This window comes from Chaetodon auriga, chromosome 19 (assembly GCF_051107435.1).
Source record: "Chaetodon auriga isolate fChaAug3 chromosome 19, fChaAug3.hap1, whole genome shotgun sequence".
In the NCBI taxonomy this organism is placed as follows: domain Eukaryota; kingdom Metazoa; phylum Chordata; class Actinopteri; order Chaetodontiformes; family Chaetodontidae; genus Chaetodon; species Chaetodon auriga.
The window spans coordinates 13,758,441-13,778,733 of record NC_135092.1 but is presented as its reverse complement, the minus strand read 5'-3'; the positions used below and the strand labels follow the sequence as shown (position 1 = coordinate 13,778,733).

The window sequence follows — 20,293 nt, the reverse complement described above, 5'->3', positions numbered from 1 at the left end:
TTCAATTTATTATGCTGTTATTCTGAAAGGCTTCACATTTAATAAAGTTCACATGTTAATGTGCTTTACTTTCAAGGCTTTTTGGGATTTTAAAGGCTGATCCCTGAGCTGTAGTTATTAGCCTGTATAGCACACTGCACCTCTGAAATTTGTTGCTAACTTTGTGGTCACATGTAGTGACAAAATAAAGCTAGTCCCTGTCTGTCTTTACATACAAACGTATTCAGATGAGTCTGTAACAGTGTTAAGAGGGAGGTCCAGTCCCTCACACTCACATCTCTGTTCGGGTCTTGCAGCTAGGACGGTAGTTTTCGGAGCTGCGGTCATGGCGGACCAAGAGGAGACTTTTGGTCTTCAAAACTCGCCCAGTGGCTCGGATTCAAGGGAATTACCGAGCGATAATAAATCAGAGAAACAGAACGGGACCTCAAGCAAATCCCCATCGTCACAGACAACTTACATTCAACAGGTCAGTATCGGTCAGTCTGTAGGCCTCACTGTCACTGCGTCAGGCTGCGAGCCGAGGCTGCTTCCACCGACTTCTGGGGTCACGTCCACTGTGGAAAAACAAAAAACAGAAAAATCTGTCTTTATTTACATTATCGTCCCAACGAGTTTTGTCGTTTTAAGTGATAAATATGCACAAAATCTCGCAGAAAATGTCTGCCAGTGGGATGGAGCAATGCCATTAAATTTACTTCTTCCAAAATGTGTTTTTAATTGACAAATAGAACTTCTCGGATCCGATGTTTAGTCTGTGCTCTTTGTCATACTGCTTTGCTCACAGAAGCTGACTTCATAATTCTTATCTATTTATTCTGGACAAGTGAAACACCTTCAGAAAAGTTTCAAAGCAATTTTATCCTGCTTTTAGACTACATTTTATAACTTTTATAAACACGAGACTGATAAATTATGTAGGAGGATATGTTAACTGTCAAACATGAACTCTGGCCTTATTATACTTATTATACATACAGTTTAAAAGTGTATGCTAAAGGCCCAACAGGTTAAAGACTGCAGGATGACAAAGTACATCCATATGTTAAATTAAGTGGTTACACAAGAGTTCCACTGTCACTACATGCCCTTCATTAATTATTGTTTTGACTTGCATGTACGGCAACTTTCTTGAATTTTTTAATTCATGTCTTACGTCAAACCAGAGGCATTTATACTTTCCCCTTTTGGCAGATGTTTTTGACAACAGGCTGTTTAGCTCTCAAGGCCTCAAAGTCGTGTGCCTGACACCTCTGCGTAAAATTGAAGTAGGTCTGCTACAGCAATGCTGAGCGCACTCCATGAGCACTAAGATGTTTTATTTTGAAGGGAATGGAGGGAATAAAAGTCTACCTGCACGAGAGGGAACTCTGGACAAAGTTTCACGAGGTGGGAACGGAGATGATCATCACCAAAGCCGGAAGGTAAGCCGACAAACTTTAAAAAATATTTAGCATTATTATGAGTGCGAACCCCTAATCAGAACAAGGGGGGTTATTGACTGCATGGCTGCTCGCTGATAAGGCTACCCCCACAGCAATTATAGGCTACTATATGAATTTTATCTAGGCCTAGAATTATGGTGTCGTTTTACATTCAGGCTGGATTTTTTTTTCTTGCATGGAGATTTGGGAAATACACACCGTGAGGACAAAGCGCAGAGCATCTGGTGGACGCTTCAGCGCTCTGCAACACCACGAGTGCATAGCCTACATTTTAGCCTGGGTGGCCCTGTTGGGAAATACAATAGCATCGACCAATCAGTCTGAGAAGAGCAGATGCACAGAGCTGTCCTCCTGTGTAAAAATCCTGCCGAGTCTGGGTCTGGTTTACTAGACAGTTCTTTAAATCCAGAGAAATAAGACCATTTTAGGAGCGCGGGCTCTGCCATTTTCAGTGTTTTCTCCGCATCTTCTGTGTGTGATTGTACGCAGACACTGCTTGCGTGCAACACTTGTGCAGCGACACTTTACGCAGGGCTGTACATGTGTCTCGTCAGCTCCACAGTTGCCCTCAGACTGCATCCAGTCAAATAACAGCGCCCGTCGGCTGAGTGTGAACTTGCATTTATGCATGATGACCGCAAGTGTCTGCTCAGGGCGGCCCAGATGTGGGTATTACACATGATTAATATTCATAATTTAACACAGCTACATTTCATTGTGCGCTCCAGCGCGGGCAGAAGGCAGTTGTTTTCTCACAGCTGCATAAAGTCTCCATTATATTCCCGTCAGTCATTTCACTCACTGTTTTTGGCGTCAAGCGATATTACGCAGTCCCCCCTAGTCCTCAGCCCTTGCCTTCCACTCGCGAGGCTGCTTAACCTTACTAAATTATGTGTTTTTTCTACAGTTTGACAGCGACCAAATATCCCAATGATTTACTCAGCGGATCCAGCAAAATTCTGGCCTGGAGTGAAACATTTATAATGCGCAGGTCCCTCTCAAACCCAACGCCCTGTCCTGAAAATAGTCTTCACCTCTCCAAACCAAACAAAGGCGTTATTTGACGTTTTAAGCCACCCCACGTGTGCTGCCCGCATGCGTTATAATTAATTTGCACACTGGAGTTGATTAAAAGACGAGAAGGTCATGCTTTATTCTTTATGATCCTCTTTATTCTGTATTTTATAAGAGAGATGCCTGTACCCGTTTGAAAATGGCTAAAACTGGATGTGAATTTTAGTAATTTCTTCTACAGAGCAGAAGCCCATGAAAACGCACCGCAGTCTATTTTTGCCTAGTAGCATTCTTTTTCCAGTTAACAGAAATACCATATAGCGCTATAAAAAGTGTGTTTTTTTCCTTTACAGGCGGATGTTCCCGAGCTTCAAAGTGAAGGTCACAGGATTAAACCCCAAAACTAAATACATTCTCCTGATGGATGTTGTTCCTGCGGACGATCATCGATACAAATTCGCTGATAATAAATGGTATGTAAACTATAACACAGAAAAAAAACGAATTTTAAGGATTTTTCCTCACAGAAACAAACTTTTCTTTCATTTTACGCGCACGACATGGCACAATAACAGGGGTCATTGTGTTGGGGGTCGCGGCTACTCTCTCTGGAGTTTACTCCAACAGGAAATTTATATTGTTGCCCTGATGGACGAGAATCGGAAGTGAACATATTAATTCCCCGAGAATTACGAACTGCGTGTTTGCAAACGCATGCCAAGAAATGGAGTCAGCGGGGAGAAATGTTTGAGCTGCCTTTTCGGTGTTGAATGAATGTAGATGACTTTTCCTATAGCTACACCAAGCAGCCTATATGAGGACTGCAACAAGGCCGTCTTTCACACATGGGGCACAAACATGGCTATTTGTTTAGTGTAATGTCGATCTCTCTAACCTTGGTCAGGAATGCCTTGTTTGGGTCAGCGCTTTTCAATGAGGGGATACTCAAAGAGGATAATCACATGCCAATACTGCCGATAATGACCTGTCCAAAGCATGCCCTGGAACTAATTCTCCTCTTGATCTAACGATGTTGGAAAACAATGTCTACCAGCTCTAATCTGACCTCCTACAATCCAAAACCAATTCCCAAAGTATACATCCTGGTGGCCCGGACGTTTAAGGCAAGCGCGTAAATGTCCAGGATGACCAACTGAGATTCTCTATGTAGCAACTTTTCAACAGACTTAAAGATGTTATCACAAGAGTCCTGTTACTTGGTGGCTTTTGTTTGTCATTTTTATGTAATTTAATTTTTGATTTGCCCTTAAATGGATTGCGTTTAATTCAGATGTCCCTGTGCGTAATTTCTAAATTCTGCTAATGACATAATAGCTTACAGATGACGGGGAAGTGTTTTACACAACGTTAGTTGTCGTTTATTATTTAAGGACACGCTGACGGCACATGGGTGTCAGTCTAAGGTGTTACAGTGTGTCTGTGTTGCTGTAATTCAGGTCTGTGACCGGGAAGGCTGAGCCCGCCATGCCCGGCAGGCTCTACGTTCACCCGGACTCTCCAGCCACGGGGGCGCACTGGATGAGGCAGCTCGTCTCCTTCCAGAAGCTGAAACTGACCAACAACCACCTGGACCCGTTCGGACACGTAGGTGCCTAGGCCTATCATCTATACTATACCCGGTGTTTGTGTGTCTGTGAATGCTGCTGCTCGCATCAAAGTCGGTTTTGTTGTGATGCTCGGTGGCTCTTCAGCGGGGAGGATTGATACTGAAACGCGTGCCTTTTTCTGCTCACCTGCCCTGCAGGCTACTTTATCACCTTTTACGGAACAAATGCTGTTTTCCATAGATGATACTTAACTTGTGACTGTTTCCCGTTTGATTTTAAAATTATCGTTTTGCATTTGTATGAAAATCACCCAAATAAATTGGCCAAAATCAGTTGCGTCAACAGTCACACAGCTGAATCTGAAAAAGTTACAAAACGGGTGCGACTCTTTCTATTTATTATTATTATTATTATTATTATTATTATTATTATTATTATTATTATTATTATTATCTAGATAATATTAAGAAGTTGCATACTTTTAAAAAGAGTTTATTTTAAATGTTTTTGTTAAGACATACTGGAATTGATTAAAACTGTACTTATATTATTGCACCATAGACTTTAAAAGTCTTCTTTTTTTCTTTAAGAAAAAAAGTCAACTGCCCCTCCATCTTTGTAAAACAGTGATTTGTATGCTGAGGCACCATGAAGGCTGAATGTTGTCTGTTAAATTAACTTAAATTTTACAGAGCAAAATTTCCCTCACTCCTCCACTTCTCCAGCATCAGGCCCCATAAACTCACTGACCCTGAGAGGTTTTAGTTGTGTTCTGTAGTTTCGCTTTTTCACTGGAGGCACTTTGGACATATGTAATGTCTAATCTATTCTGTGCTAAAATCAAATCACACAAATTATTTAGCTCACTATTTAGTTTAGTCACACAGTTTGCTACTTTTTTCCTTTAATTTTTTTGGCTACTTTGTGATACAAAAAAATGCAAAGAATTATGTCCTTGCAATGCACATGACAAAAGAAAGAAGGTAAATATTTTACAGTTTGTTATCCTCTGAAAATTTCAGTCAAAATAGTTTTAAATTTTACTATCAGGAAAAAGTTGTTTCTTTATTGCATAAAAACTATGTACTGATGGTTTTCTGTAATGTTTTCTAGTGCTTAATTCTTCATTGACAGATGAGTTAAAAGGAGAGGATATTGGATTTTATGAAAAACAAACAAACATAACTTTAAATCAAATGATCTCAGATGGCCTTTCAAAAATAAGAAACAGGACGGTGACTTTACAGCACATTATTTTTTATCTAGGAGAAAGGCTTTGCTGAAGAGAATTTACATTTTGAATACTACAAATGTGAAATACTCTCCTTATAATCCAATCACTGGATTTCACAATGAAACAATAATATCACGTTCTGCTGAGAATCTCTGTGACTTTGGAGAAAACAAACTTAAGTTCTGATTCTCCACACAGAAAATCGACTGAACTTTGACTCTTTTCACTCTGCCGTCGCCGATGGTTAAGTAGAATAACATGTTTGGTTCCAGCGTTCTGGAACCTGGTTGGTGCTTTTCGTTGCCCAGGTTTATTACAGCACCCCCTACATGCATTTAAGTTGTAGACCTCCTAGAAGTCTGTTTTCCTAAAGTATAGGGGAACAGTTGGGCACTTTTTAGCAAAACGGAAAGAGGCAATTGCACCCCCACCCACTGCCCCCCCTCACCAGTGTGGACTATGGTACCCATTTCCGAACTTAAACTCCTCATTATTCTACACTCTCTATCTGGCCCCAGGCTTTTGTGAGTTCTGTCTTACCCAAAACAGAGAACACAAACATCACTTACTTCATCAACAAATGGGCCTGTTGGCGGCAAGTTATCATAAAATTTAAGTTGATGGGCGCATCGAGGCCAAATTAGATGTCTTGTTGTAGAAACAGAACAGTCACACAATTAATGTTCTTACTAATAGGCCGAGTCATTAAAGGAAAAAACAATCAGGAGGTTGGCAAAAGGTAGGCCTACATCAAAAGCTGTTTTGTTTTGAAGGAGATTAAAAACTGAGGAAAAACAGAAGAATCTGATTTAAGATGAAATGATTACACGTGTTCTATAAATGTTGATAAGAGGCTTTAATAAGACTGAATTAAGTTAGACTCTCTCATCGGGGTTAAGAATAAGGTGTACTTAGGTTGTCGTACGTAGATATATGTCATTAAGAGGCAGCTCCAAAACATGTCTCCTTGTTCTAAAGTTAAAGTCATAATGTTTGATTTATTCCAGAGACCATGGCCACTGAACACAGATATCATTCACATTTACCAAAGCTAAAACTGCATCTGTATTCCTACACACACAAGCCACTATCTGTCCACATGGCACCTATAGTGATCGAGGCCTCGCCAAAGCCCGGCTGGTGAAATGAAACACAGTCGAAATGTGAGCGGTGTTGTAAATTCTGGGCTAAAGCACATTTTTGATTGGTTGCAGTGGTTCTTGGCTCGCCCTCTTTCGTGCTGGGAGACAGCACCCTGGGATTCATAAATGAAACGCTGGTGGCTGGCCAGAAACATATTCCATCAGCTTGTTGGTCCAGCTGGTTGAAATAACTGGTGGATGATTTATAATTACTAGCAGTGAGACATGAGGCCGATGTAGATTGGACCAATTTAAGATGGGCCTGAAGCGGTCATTCTTCTCTAGAAATGTCTGGTAATTAGACACACGTCAGCGGACGGAGCAGGGCCGGGCTCAGCAGCTCAGGACTGCTGTGAAGGAGTGTGATAGGAAAGAAGGGGAGCAGAGCCTGATGGGGCCGGAGTGTTTTCTATTCAAATGAAGTGCAGCACTGCCTCCTAAAGTCTTGTGTACAGCTAACTTGCAACAGCAAATATTTTACGTAAGACTCATAAAAGAAAAATGCTGCCAGGATTAAGTTTTTGAGGTGATATAAGTAGAAGTTTTGAATGAGATAGTGTGCTTCTTTGCTTTTTTGCCACTTCATTTCTTTTGGTATTTCCATGCAGAGAGATGTTATGTAGTCATTTTTTTCTCAGTATTTTACATATGGATGAGCATGCCTAGTTTGTTTCACTGATACTTGCAGTCTAGTTGTGGATAATATACTCTGAATGTGGTTTCATGGTATTTACCTTTATAAACATGCATGTTAATAAATCACCACAGCAGTTTTGTAAAGTAACTAACTGCTTTAAGTATAGTACTTCAATACATTTTTGAGCATTTTGTACTTGTGTGTTGAGATTTTATCTCCCTCTATGCTTTTACTGCGTTGTATTTCAAATGTCCTCTTTAATCCACTACATTTATTGGACAGTTGCAGTAAAGTTACTTCACAGGTTTACTTAGAAAACATGATCAGTTTACAAAATATGATGCATTGTTTTCAGCTAAATTATTCAACGGCATAAAAAGTTGCTTGAATTAGCTTCACCATGACCCTCTGCAACATTAAAATGCTGTTTGAATGCATCAATAATGAAGATCCATTAGTACTGTATATACTGTACATAATAATAATGCAACATGCTAGAATTCTGCATAGTAAGTATTCATTTCTTTATATTTTTTGTTGTTAATATTTCTATACTTTTACTTAAGTAAAACTGGACATGCAGTACTTTCACTTGCATGTAGCATGAAAGTATCTCTATTGTAGCACTGCAGTAAAGGGTGTTAATACTTCTTAAACTACTGCACTGTGGTGCTATTTTGGTCTCATTGTTAGAGATTTAAGTAAACAAACTGGTGCTGTTCTTGTATCTGAATTCCTAAAAATCATTTGTTTTTGTCTCAGGTTTCATACCAAGCTGCAGTTTTTGCTTTGATCTCCCCCCTTCCAACTCCCAGAATATTCCTCAGCGTTATTCATCTCCCCCCTCAATTTGCTCCTGCACTCGTCTCCCTGTCTTCCCACACATGTTTGGCCAGGAGGGTGGAGTGTGAGGATCGCACTGTTTATATTTGAATGGCAGTGTGCGATGAGCAATAGATGATGGTGTACAAAGCCTGCTAATCCCGAGGCTCGGGGAAACTCTCTGATGTGGTGGAACTTGAAAGCAAAGGGCAGCGGCTCGAGACCCAAAGTGATCCTTCACTATCATTAAATACTATCATCCAGAGGCTGGGGGGGGGGGGGGGGGGGGGGGGGTAGAGATATAGGGACCCAGGCAGGGCAGCGGCTGGACACGGGAGATGAGGCGTGTGCTGGGACCCCAGTGGGTGGTCTACACCCCTACCCCCGCTAACACACACACTGGACTTTGGGAACCCACAGTCAGTGGACCATGCTATTTTCCAGGGTGAAATGTGCATTTACATATTTCCATGCAGCTTCCATAGTGCCACAGAGGCAGACAAGTTTAGCCTCTAAAGCCATGTAGTGAGTGACGCGTTTGCATTGATGGGCTTGCTGTTGTGGTTTGTCCTGATCTTGGACGTATCTCTGCAGACCTCAAGTAAGCCATTAATGAATGCATGCATGGGAAAATGTTTTGTTTAGCCTACTTTTCCTCGTCACTGGGTTCAAAAAGTTTTGAAAAGCTCTTTCATAGAGCGGTAAAGCCTCATTTATGAATCCCAACAGAATGGCTACTTGATAGTTGGGACATGTGGTTAGGAATTTTTTTTTTTTTTTTAATTTGCACAGTGACGTTACTTTACAGCACAGCAACCAATACAATCCCACGGTTAAATATGGAACTTCAAAACAGAGGTACCATGAAATACAGCAGCGGGATTTCATTTCTGTCAACCTGAGAATTTTTGGTAGAACTATTCTTAAACTCAGATCCAAGTATGCAGCCCCAAAACCCTTTTTCTGCAAATACTTTTATTTATGGTAGATTGTAAGACATGCAAAAGCTGAGTTTCCATCTGCAAAGCATCCACTATTCAAGAGCCTGCTTATCTAACCAAAGTGATACACTCAACTGATATTTTCTGCACAGGGTCAGCAGCTTCCATTAAATCATCTTGCATCTACACTGTGCACGTCAGGCAGTTAAAACACATTTTTACCCAGTTTCTGCCTGTTACAGAAACCTATTGCACCATGAAATTAGATCAAGTTCAACGGGGAATTGATAATAGATGAGTATTGTATCATCTGTGTAAACCTCTGTGGTTCACTCGGCTCTAAGAACATGAGGTTATGTCTGTTTAATGCTACAGGATGCCCCCACAGGTACTGGAGGTCAGGGCGATCCCTTGTCTCTTCTCATGCTGGCAGTGAAAGGCAGGTACAAAAACAACCTTTAAGATAACAGATAGGGGGAATGCTGATGGGGCAGAGAGGTGGGGGTAGGTGGGTGTAAAAAAGAAGGGGGGGGGGGGGGTAAGGGGGGGGTGCTGCTTTTTTATAATCTGTAAATGTAAGTGGATCTCATGAAAATAAAAACCATTAGATTTCCTCCAGGCTGATGACCGTGACTCCCTGGTCCGTCAAAACAATTAGACTTAAGAGCCACGGATGAGAGGGCCTCAAAAGAGAAGTTCAAGGCTCAAGTTCAGCTGTGTGGACCGCGTCTTAATGTCGCCAAGCTAGCCACTGGTAGTAGTCATCACTTAGCACAAACTAGGTTAGTCAGCGAGAGAGAAGACATGCTTATATCAGCCCATTACTCTCCTGGGTCAGCCCATACTGATGAGCATAGTGACTGTTGGGACACGGGACTGTAAGAATTACAGCGAATTAGCCCTCTGCAAAGATAAAATACTGAGTTTGGAGTTGCACATTTTGTTTGAATCCTGTCTGAAATAAACCGAGACAGACCTTTATTTCTTTAAATGAGGAGAAAGGTTCATATGAGGAGGCCTTCCACAGAAACAAAAGTGTGTGAGTGCCCATGGCCCGACTTTATTTGAAATATTTATGAAAGCAATAAAAGGTTCATTAGATTTTGTAGTGCAATAAAAGTTTTACCTTTAGTCAAACAAGTAATTTGTCCAAAAAAAAGTAGAGTTATGCAGTTTTTGACTTAAAAAGTTGAGCTTAATTTGATCTGTGAGATTAATGAAGTAGATTGCATTTTAGCCTTTTCTTGTTTTTTTTCCCCCCACTCTAAATTCTGAATTTGTCACCATTGTGCATTGAATGACCGCCCTGCTTTTATCCTTGTGTCTCTGTGCTCACCCATGTGTTTGCGTTTCACTTTGGTGCATGTTAGAATGAGACAGTGCTGGAGCTGAGCACTGAAATGCACTGCAAAATGCTAAGAATTGGACTTGTGCCAGTCTAGATCTTGTTGAAAATGTGGTAATTGGGCAATACATGAGCAACAACAGTGATAACCTCCAAAGCAACAAATCAGCAAAAATATAGGTGTGATTCATGCAGAAAATGGGGTTCATGGGGAAAGTTAGGGGTTGTTTTTTTTTGCATCTTGCTTTACTTTTTGGATTTTTTTTCGCTCCAAGCAGCTCCGAAGAAAACCTAATGTTAGAGCGTGTAACCAAACTCTGTCTCCTCTGCAAGTTTTAAAGGGTGTTTTAACAGACTTTGCTGTGATAGCATGCAATCAAGCATCTGACGCCGGGCCCCGCTCTTTCTGTCTTCCAGATCATCCTAAACTCGATGCACAAGTACCAACCGCGGATCCACATTGTGAAGGCGGATGAAAACAACGGCTTTGGCTCCAAGAACACGGCCTTCTGCACCCACGTCTTCCCCGAGACGGCCTTCATTGCGGTCACGTCCTATCAGAACCATAAGGTATGTCCTGCATGTGTTGCTTTTGGATTTTGCTTAGTTTTTTTTTTTTATTATTATTGCATTCTGTGACTTAGTAAATGGGCAAAGATTAAATCCACGGCGTATTTTATGAGGCGGCTTCTTTTTTTAAAGTTTTACACGTGGCAAACAGAAAGACAAAATGCACATACAAAAGTTTGCCAAAATGCAGAATTGTGTAAAGGTCTGATTTCCACTTTAAACTTAAAGAAAAAAAAACAGATTATTTCCACACATACCAGACTTCTATTGAATTTTGTCCATTTTACGGACGTCCTGGATCCGCTGACTGCACGGGAGAAACTGCTTCTCCGTCTCAGTAAAGCCTTGTCACTGTCAGCTGAAAATCTCTGATATCACCCTGAGCCACTGACAGACGGGGGAAAACTTCAGATACCCGACTAGACGACGTCTGACCTCAAGAGACTTCTTCAAGTTAGAGGCCTGCAGCGCTTTGTAGACAGAGACGAGCCGCAGATAAAGCGGATAAACCTCTGGCGCGACTTTCCAAGCTCCTCTGTAGGTGAGGGTGTCTTATTAGACCTGATAACAAGAGAAACCACGTCTAATAACACAACTATTATTAATAATAATAATAATAATAATCATCGAAATACGTTCAGCTCATTATTGTTGATCTGAGTAAATAATAGTTCGTTATGCAACCAAACTTCTGCTACTTTCCAAACACTTTCAAATCGCCATTTATTTATTTATTTATTTATTTATTTATTTATTTAAATTAAAATGTTTGTTTTCGGTCAATTTCGCAACGGCAGAAAAACACAGCCTCGGCTTAATTATGGTTTGATAGATCATCTCTTGGCTTTCTTTATTAAAGCAGCCATTTGCGTGTAGATTACAGGTGCGTAACATAAACTTTTAGTTGATAAAAACCGGGAATGCACATGAAAAACAATACAACTATAAATAAGATTGCACTTCATGTAATGTGTAACTGTTTTAAATTTCTATTTATTTTTTTCGTTGCGTTTTCTGTCAGTTTCTTGCAGTGAGTTGACGGTGCAACTTGTAACATTAATAAACAGCAAATTAAACTAATTTCGCTGTTGTTGCTACCGTGAGCGTGTAAAAGCTGAAAAACCTGCAAGATTTCCTTGTTGTTGTTTTTATTTACATTTTTTTTCCCACACAGCAAGTTAAAGGTAGCCTTTAACAATCTTGAATTAGAGTTAAATGCATCGGATTTCTTCAGATCGGGCGGCTTGGCGGTTGTTTAGCACTTCAGTTAGACTTGCGTGTTAAGATCTGGAGAAGGAAGCAGAAATAAAACTCACTATTTACTCTGCACAAATTTCTGGGAGGGGAAAATCTTGGGAGTACAGATATGTGTAAACAGCGTCTGTTTAACGTCATTTGACCGTGCAGGCCTATATGTTTTCAGTTTGGGGAATATGGGAGAAAAGGGGCGAAAGCTCGTAATGTCCCCGCAGCCAATCCGACGTCTCCGCGCCTCTGGGAACAGGAAGCGCAAATGACCGACATGCTGTAGGAACCATTCATTATTTTCAAACGTCTTATTGGGGGCTGAGACCGTAACCCTGGGCTAATTATTGGGGCTTTCCAGACCTACAGAAACACAAGCATTTCTGATTTCCAGGCGCTTTACCACAACTGTCTAATCAAACACTCTTAACATCTGCCAAAGCAATATGCGCTGCAGGCATGTGTCCAATTCACCTGTTAGACTCTCAGCTAATGAAAGTGGTCAGAATCTCTGGTTTCAAGTCTTTCCTGTCACAGCCGTAATTAAAACACGTCTCCAAACCGGGTTGTCTGAAATAATGTTTTCTTCAAGAATAAAAAGTGAAAAACTACTTTAAGTACTTCACTTATTTAGGGTGAAAGAGCCCAAAGCATCTGGAAACATGCTTACATAGGTCTCAGTTATTTTAATGAGCACACTGGATACAGTCTTGTAAAACTGTTTAGTCTTCAAGTTGTGAATGAATTTTGCACAATTGTCTCGAGTCTGCTACCAAATTATTTTTAACAGTATTCATATTCTCTGCTCTGATTGTTTCCATCCTCTGAGTACAGTCAGTGGGAGAACTCCCATGTGTTTTGCAAAATATATTATTTTCTTTCTCTGTAAACTGAACTCAGGCTATCACTGTGGAACGGGTAATTATTTGTCTAGCTGTATTCCTTCTTGGAACGCCCGCAGAGGGTAGCGAGAGTTCAGCAGGACTCTGAACTTTTTATTCCAAACTTTTTAAAAAAAAAAGATGAAACAATATACGTGGGCCCGTAAATGCTCTGCCAGCCTGCGTGTATTAACAAGAAGCTAGCGAAGTGTCACACGAGAGATTTTACAAGGTTTGGTTGAAGTGTCAGCCAGCGTGCAGACAAACCTCCAGTCTTGTCAGAAAGCTGGAAGCACACAAGAGCTGCCAACTAATTACCTGCCAGAAACCACTCCTCATGAGAGGGATAGCCCTGGATTGTGTTCAACCTCCTTGGGATTAACTTACTATTTTGGGGTGGTTCTTTGCACTTATTGTGTCTAATATTTACAAAGACATTTTTACCAAAACATGCAGGCACACAATAAATCACATGATTTGCATCTGCCAAGCGATGCGCCAACTATCTGTTCAGCAAGAGACCGTCAAATGTCACGTTATAAATTATGCAATGATAATATATCGTAGTGAGACATGCTTTTATTGCACTGTTCAGCTTCAGATCTCTAAATGCATCCTAGGCTTCTGGAAAAGTGATCTATTATTTTACTCTCTTGGGCAACTTTGGATGCAGTTAGATGCATCCAAAAAAAAAAAAAAAAGCTTCAAAACTCGGTTCTCCAAAAACATGTTGTAATACTGTCATCAAGCTGAAGAAGACTTGTGTACTGTGAGAGTATTGCAGGTATTGAAATGTTGTATTTTCTACAAAGTCCTTATTTAAATAACCGCTGTATTTGGGACAAAAAAATGCTGATGCACATGTGTGCTGATTTTGATTTGGGCCCATTTGACTTTTTTAAATAGTTGATCTTATAATGAAGCGGCACAGCCAGCACAACAAATGGCTTTTATTGCACAATATGTTACTAATTAAGTGTTGTTGCTGTTCTAGATAACCCAGCTGAAGATTGAGAACAATCCGTTCGCAAAAGGCTTTCGTGGAAGTGATGACATGGAACTGCACCGGATGTCCAGAATGCAAAGGTAGCTATAGGAGAAGTTTTGAAAATTAGCCATTTGTTCATTATCCGTTTCTTTCATTGATCCCGGGCTCTGATACATGGAAACGCTGACACAAACTGAATGATGTCAAATGAGTCAATAAATGTTGCATGGATTCCTGACATCCTGGTCACACTGTCACTTAGCAAGCCCCACTTTAATCCTTCAATCATCCCGATGCAAGCCAGTTATGAGTGTTATTTTCAGTGAGTGTTATTTTCAGTGATGTAAGTGTAGTTCTTGATCCTCGGCCAGTTTTCATGCTGAAGACTTTTATGGCTGATCTGGCAGAACCTCTGAAACACGACTGCAACATCTCCCTTCCACACAGCTCTTTCTACCAGGATGTTCCAACTGCCTTTGTGTCTGCTGCATATGTGTGTGCGTGTGTGTGTATGCATTTCTCTTGAACTGGTGGTATCGCTCGGTCCAGCAGCCAAGGCAGAACACGACCACATTGCTCTCTATTATTCAGTCCAGATGAGGGATGTAGCATGCGTCCATACTACGTAGAAAACACATTTTCAAAGGAGAAAATCTGGTTTTGAAACTCAAAGCCCACCCACCCCCCTTTTGGGCAGCTGATACAGGCGTTGTGCGCATTCAAATGTAGAAATCCCAAAACACACACACACAAAAAAAATGGAAAATCTGTTTGGCTTTTCCACAAGGTGCTAAAATCCTGCCTCCTTCCCATAACCTTTAGTCTGAGCCACAGAATAAAGTTCGTCATAATTAAGCATTTCAGATTAACGTCATGGTTTATACTGTGGAGGACAATCCCTGGAAGCCAGGAGCTGGTTTCTGTACTTCCTCAACTAGTTTTTAAAAATTGCACATTTGATTGTATCAGACGCACGTTAAGTTACTTTAAGTAGGTGCGTGCCCCAATTTAATACAACGTTTTGAGTGAAACGCATTTCACCTATCAAAACTCTGCAAATGTATAGAGCATGGTGAGAGTCCAGACCACAACATCAATCTTACTTGCCATTGTCCAATCCTGCCGAGTACAGTAAGCTATGCGCGTCTGCTCTTGGTTACATTTTTGAAGGGAGAGCTTATTGCAAAACCAGGTCATGGTTTCAACTGAGGCGATCCCTGAAATCAAAGAACCAAAAGTAGCAAAATGATCTATTGACGGATCCTGTGGATTAATAGGAGTGAAATACATGCTGGCTTTTTCACTGGAAAGGGTTTTCCCCACAGGAGTGTCTCTCTGGGTGTCCTAAGTGGACGTGATTCACTGATAGTGAATGTTGTTGAGCTCACGATGGCGCAAACTGTACAGAATGATCAATGCTATTGTTTGTCTGAATAAACTCTTCATAGCGATGTTAACAAAAATATTCTAGCGGGTCAACTGCAGATAATTACTAACAGCTGTATTTGGGTGTTTTTGTGTGTGTGTGCCTGCACACAGTACCAAGGAGTATCCAGTAGTGCCTCGCAGTACAGTGCGCCAGAGAGTGGGCTCCAGCCAGAGTCCGTTCAGTGGGGAGGTCCAGGGCATGGCCACCCCGAGCACCCTGAGCTCCCAGTACTCCCAGTGTGAGAACGGGGTCACAAGCACCTCACAGGACATGCTGCCTCAGTCGGGCTCCTACCCCCTGCCTCACGAGCACGGCCAGGAGTACCACTGCATCAAGAGGAAAGGTAGGAGACGCTGCTTCCACTTGAATTCTACAACGGATTAAATGAGGTGTTGGTATGTGAGGGACTTTTATCTAATATGGAAGACTCTGATGTAGTAAGAAGATAACACACTAAGTCTTACAGCATTCAGTAGGTATAGTGTAAACTGGCCTCTAATGACCCACAGAACAGTGATTAGTAACAGCCACATGTTGTAAATTGTATAATAACCTTCTTTATATATGGGCACACTATGTTCTTCCTCAAAGATTTTACACGAAATTAAGTTTAATGTGTATTTGTGTATTTATTTTTAATCCAAATTAATTAAAATTTAAATTACCAAAATGGACAAATATTCATCTGCAGTTTTGTGTTGGCAACCACATAATTATACACCAGCAAATCCAAAATCTAAAAGTATTTCTCTAAAAGGAACAATAGTGATCCAAGCAAAAATAGTCAAACATTGTGTCTTTATAAACAAAATATGCTAATTGTTAATGCTTTGTTGTTTCTATGATAAAGATTTAATAAATAGTGGGAAATGATGAGTAATTTTGGTACCAGGTAATAAACAGAATTAAAAGATAATTTTGTATGATTTCAAAAGGCTTTACTTGGTATAACTTGAAGATAACACTTGAGTAACACTGTTCTTTAACTCTGCCTGCAGTGGAGGATGACTGTCACTCAGGTGAGCACAGCTATAAAAAGGCCTATCTTGAGAGCTCGTCCAGCGAGGAGGACCATTACTACCGTCCTGTCAGCTACGCCCAGAGCCTTGGCCTGGCTGGCGGGCCCTACCGCAGTGAATCCAGCCAGCGGCAGGCCTGCATGTACGCCAGCGCCTCGCAGGGCGCGGAGCCTGTTCCTAGTTTGGAGGACATCAGCTGCAACACTTGGGCCAGCGTTTCACCCTATGGGAGTTGCTCCGTCACCACCATGCAGCCAATGGATCGGCTGCCCTACCAGCACTTCTCTGCTCACTTCACCTCAGGGTCTCTGGTGTCCAGACTTGGCGGGGTTGGGGGCCACGCCTCTCCGCAGCTGAGCGATGGCCACCACGCTGCCATGTACCAGAGCTCCATGACCCACCAGACTCTGGGCCGCCAGTGCAGTCCTGGGGCTGGGATCCAGTCGCCAACAGCCGGCTTACAGGGAAACGAGTACCTCTATACGCACAGCATACCACGTACACTATCGCCACACCAGTACCATACTGTACATAGTGTCAGCATCATGCCAGAGTGGAACGAGAACAGCTAAAAGAGCTTTTTGCTCACTCAACAGATAAAGATATTAAAAGGAAAACAATAAAACAGGACCAAAATAAGGCAGGGTTCAGAGCAATTTCTATTTATATTTTTAGAAGATGCGTCGCTGATCATTCTGTTGAGATCAGTGTTGGTTCACTGACAGCAGTGGATATTTGTAAGATGGTGTTGAGTAGGAAAGCTAGCATCTTATCACTTAATTTGTTGTGACAGCAGCTGCACTTATAAGCGAATATCAAAAACACGAACAAGAAGGAGCTGGACCAGAACCAGTGCAAAGACTGCTCGAGTGCAGAGAAAGTGAACACAGTGGCAATGCAGACACTGAACAGAGGAACAGAAATACTGCAGATGCTTCGCCAGCAGTCCCGAAGTTGACGGCGTTCTTGTGCGGTTGTGTTATTTGGTTGTCAATGTTTCAGAGACAGCAGAATATGTTTTCATCCTTTTTTAACGAGGACAAAACTCTTGTTTTGTATTCATGTCCCGAATTCATGTAAAAAAGGACATTTGTCTTCTGTCACATTATCCCGAGTTCTCATTTGCTTTTAAGTTTTTTGTAGCCAACAACTTACTTTGTAGTCGAATTGCTATAAGTTAAAAATGAATGAGCAGATGGGAGCTTTTGTTGTGGCTCTTTGCTTGCTCTTAAATCTGTCAGGAGGGATTTTTGCTGTTGCTGGGTATATTTACATGCATACAAGGATTGGATCTTAATGTCATTATGAAAAAACATGACAGTAAGAATCACAACTAGGACAGCACTTCAATTAAATTGTTTATTCAGGCACGCATTTTGGGCAGACGGCCTTTCTCAGCCTTCAAACTGTGTTACGCTGTGTGAACAGTGTTACAAGCAGTCACAGGTGAGCTAAGTGCAACAATGTGGCCAATGGCATTAAACCAACACTAGGTTTTTAACCTGGACCTTAATTTCCAGGTTTTTGCCATCATGATCCAAGATTTAATTAGCTTCATTACACCTCTCAGTTTGCAGGGCACACTGCACTCCAGTATAGTCCAGTCAAGATATGGCAACATCACTCAAACCCAATAGAATCAATAAAATGTTTGTCAGCTCTGACACTGTAATTTGACCTGCCTACACCCAGCTCTCCTTATAACTTTCATATTTCATACTAATACAATGAAGCTTTGATGAAATTGAAAGAATTGCTGCCTTTATTGTTGGTCGAGATTGATACATGCAGCTTACTGTATGTACAACACAATACAACACAAAATGTTGCCTTCCTCTTCCAGTATGGAAGAACTTAAAGAAGACTGCAGCCAGTAAAGTAAAGCAGGACATATGTGGACCATGATAAGAAAACCAAATGGACTGTCAGGGCCTTGTCGGACTCACCACATGTGGACTGCAGGTATAAGCCTGCCAGCATTCTCCTCCCCTTCTGCGTGTTAACGTTCACTACAGGAAACAACAGCACAACCTCCAAGCTAGTCCTCTGCACACTGAAAAAGCAAGTTATCCTAACGTGGTCACCAATGGTATGAACGTAAACAAGCTAGCAGCTGTTGCCTTTTCTGTTGCAGGCATCATGAAAATGTTCTAGTGCTGACACAGCACTGTGGAGATAGGTCTGGCTATGCAAGACCAGTCAAAACCTAAAACTCCACATAAATATTCAATGTTACTAACAGTGAATCAAATTACCAGTGAATATACGAGTGAATATTAGACCCCAAGTCATCATGTGGCCAGAAACACAACATCTAATGAATGTAAATGTCTCTCTGTGTCTACTTGATGTAATTAGGCAATGGGTTGCTCACACATTACAACTTTATAAGGTGATAATATGTCAGGGCTGTGGGTTTGTCACCCTCTGTGTGGCCTTCTTCTGCCCCCAAGTGGCCAAAAAAATCATTACTGCAGCTTTAATTTTAACTATTGGATCACAGCTACATAAAAGATTAGTGGTTGGCAAGTAACTGTCATTAAGTTGAAAGGGCATGTGTTGTTCATTGTTTCAGTTTGACGTTGGTTTCACTGGATAGTATTGAAAAGAGTAAAGAAACTGATAAAAAAAAAAAAAAATGAGGTCAGAATAGCACAGCAATTTGGACAATAAACTGCAGATTTAAAATATACTTAATGAAGACATGGATAATATTTTCATTTGTAACGCCGATTTGAGGTAACATCATTAATATTGCAATTAGAGCATTAACACGGATCTAAACATCATTAATATATGCTCATTTGCAACTTATTGCCACACATGCCCAACCTCATTTCAGTTTTCATTTACAGCTTTTGCACAATAGTATAGCAAGAGCTCATGGAAGTGGAGGAACAATTGACATTAGTGTGCAGAGGGCTTATGAGTGACCATGTGCCATCAATAAACTGTGCAAAATTACATGAAAAACATTGTTCCAGTATTCTAATCCACAAAAAAATCTTACTTATGCAAAGGGCAATAACATTAAAGTGTAACTATGCCTGTTGGTACCATAATAGAAGATGTCATCACTATTTTTATTACCAGTTAAAATGAACTGGCACTGGTGATGACAAATGAAAAAGACAAATCTTAATGTTGCATGCACAAGCAACAAATGTGGTTTTAAGTCTAAACGTCTTTGTGCGATCTCCACATGGTGAAACATTTTTTTTTGATGTTGTTTCAAGAAAATCTGAGGAAACAGGGTTTCAAAAATGCGAGTACATTTTCACCCATCTGCCTAATCTGGCCCCATCTCTTCACACACTGGTTAATTAGTTAGCAAGTATACAGTAATGGATCCTCTCTGAGTCTACCTGATATTCAAAGATGGGTTGTTGTTCAGCACTGCCATGTTACAAAACCCTCCTCCAGTCTCTTTGTGCATATGTGCATTTATTTGGATTGTATCACACATTCTCCATGGGCCAAATTGCTGTGACTGTGGGTCATCCACATCTGAATTATTTTGACATGTAGAGGCAAACAGCATTGCAGTATTAAATTGCAATTTCAGATGGTTTGACAAAGGTTTTTGCATCTTAAACACAATGAATACTTTGCCTTTTTTCTGATTTAACAATGCTGCAGAGTTCGAAGGAGATTTCTTATCTCTGCCTAAGTTCTAGTTGTGCGTTTCATGCAGCCTCATGCTGTGCTCAGTGAATGTGTGTCCTCTCAGATATTTTGTATTAGTCCCAAAAATGGCACTTCTTTGACAATCAAACTAAATCCAAAATAGCAGTCCGGCACTACATAGAATGTAAATCTGAAACCGTGAACAAAATTTAGCCGACACACATGAAGAAAAGGTGAGTTTCACCCTACAAATGAGTGCATGTTATAAGTATGTTTTACATGTGGACAAAGGCTCATTTTTAAATGCTTGTAGTTGATAGAATGCTATTTGTCAATAGTATTTATTTTTCAACTATGTAAATCAGCTTGCTCCTGCATGTATCAAA

The 20,293-nt window shown here is 40.9% G+C and overlaps 1 protein-coding gene across 1 annotated transcript; it reads left to right on the top strand.

Annotated features, from left to right (window-relative positions):
- Positions 1 to 325: 325 nt before the first annotated feature.
- tbx5a (T-box transcription factor 5a) lies at positions 326 to 16,852 on the top strand. The gene is made up of 8 exons (XM_076758487.1): positions 326 to 469; positions 1,330 to 1,424; positions 2,813 to 2,932; positions 3,917 to 4,064; positions 10,566 to 10,718; positions 13,839 to 13,930; positions 15,372 to 15,604; positions 16,260 to 16,852. The coding sequence occupies exons 1-8, from the start codon at positions 326 to 328 to the stop codon at positions 16,850 to 16,852; spliced, it is 1,578 nt and encodes a 525-aa protein (XP_076614602.1).
- Positions 16,853 to 20,293: the final 3,441 nt, after the last annotated feature.

Excerpts from the sequence above, each read along its gene's own strand:
- tbx5a (XM_076758487.1), top strand. The coding sequence starts at position 326 with ATGGCGGACCAAGAGGAGACTTTTGGTCTTCAAAACTCGCCCAGTGGC. Across the intron at positions 1,425-2,812 it reads ATCATCACCAAAGCCGGAAG|GCGGATGTTCCCGAGCTTCA; the intron begins GTAAGCCGACAA and ends TTTCCTTTACAG. Across the intron at positions 15,605-16,259 it reads CCACTGCATCAAGAGGAAAG|TGGAGGATGACTGTCACTCA; the intron begins GTAGGAGACGCT and ends CTCTGCCTGCAG.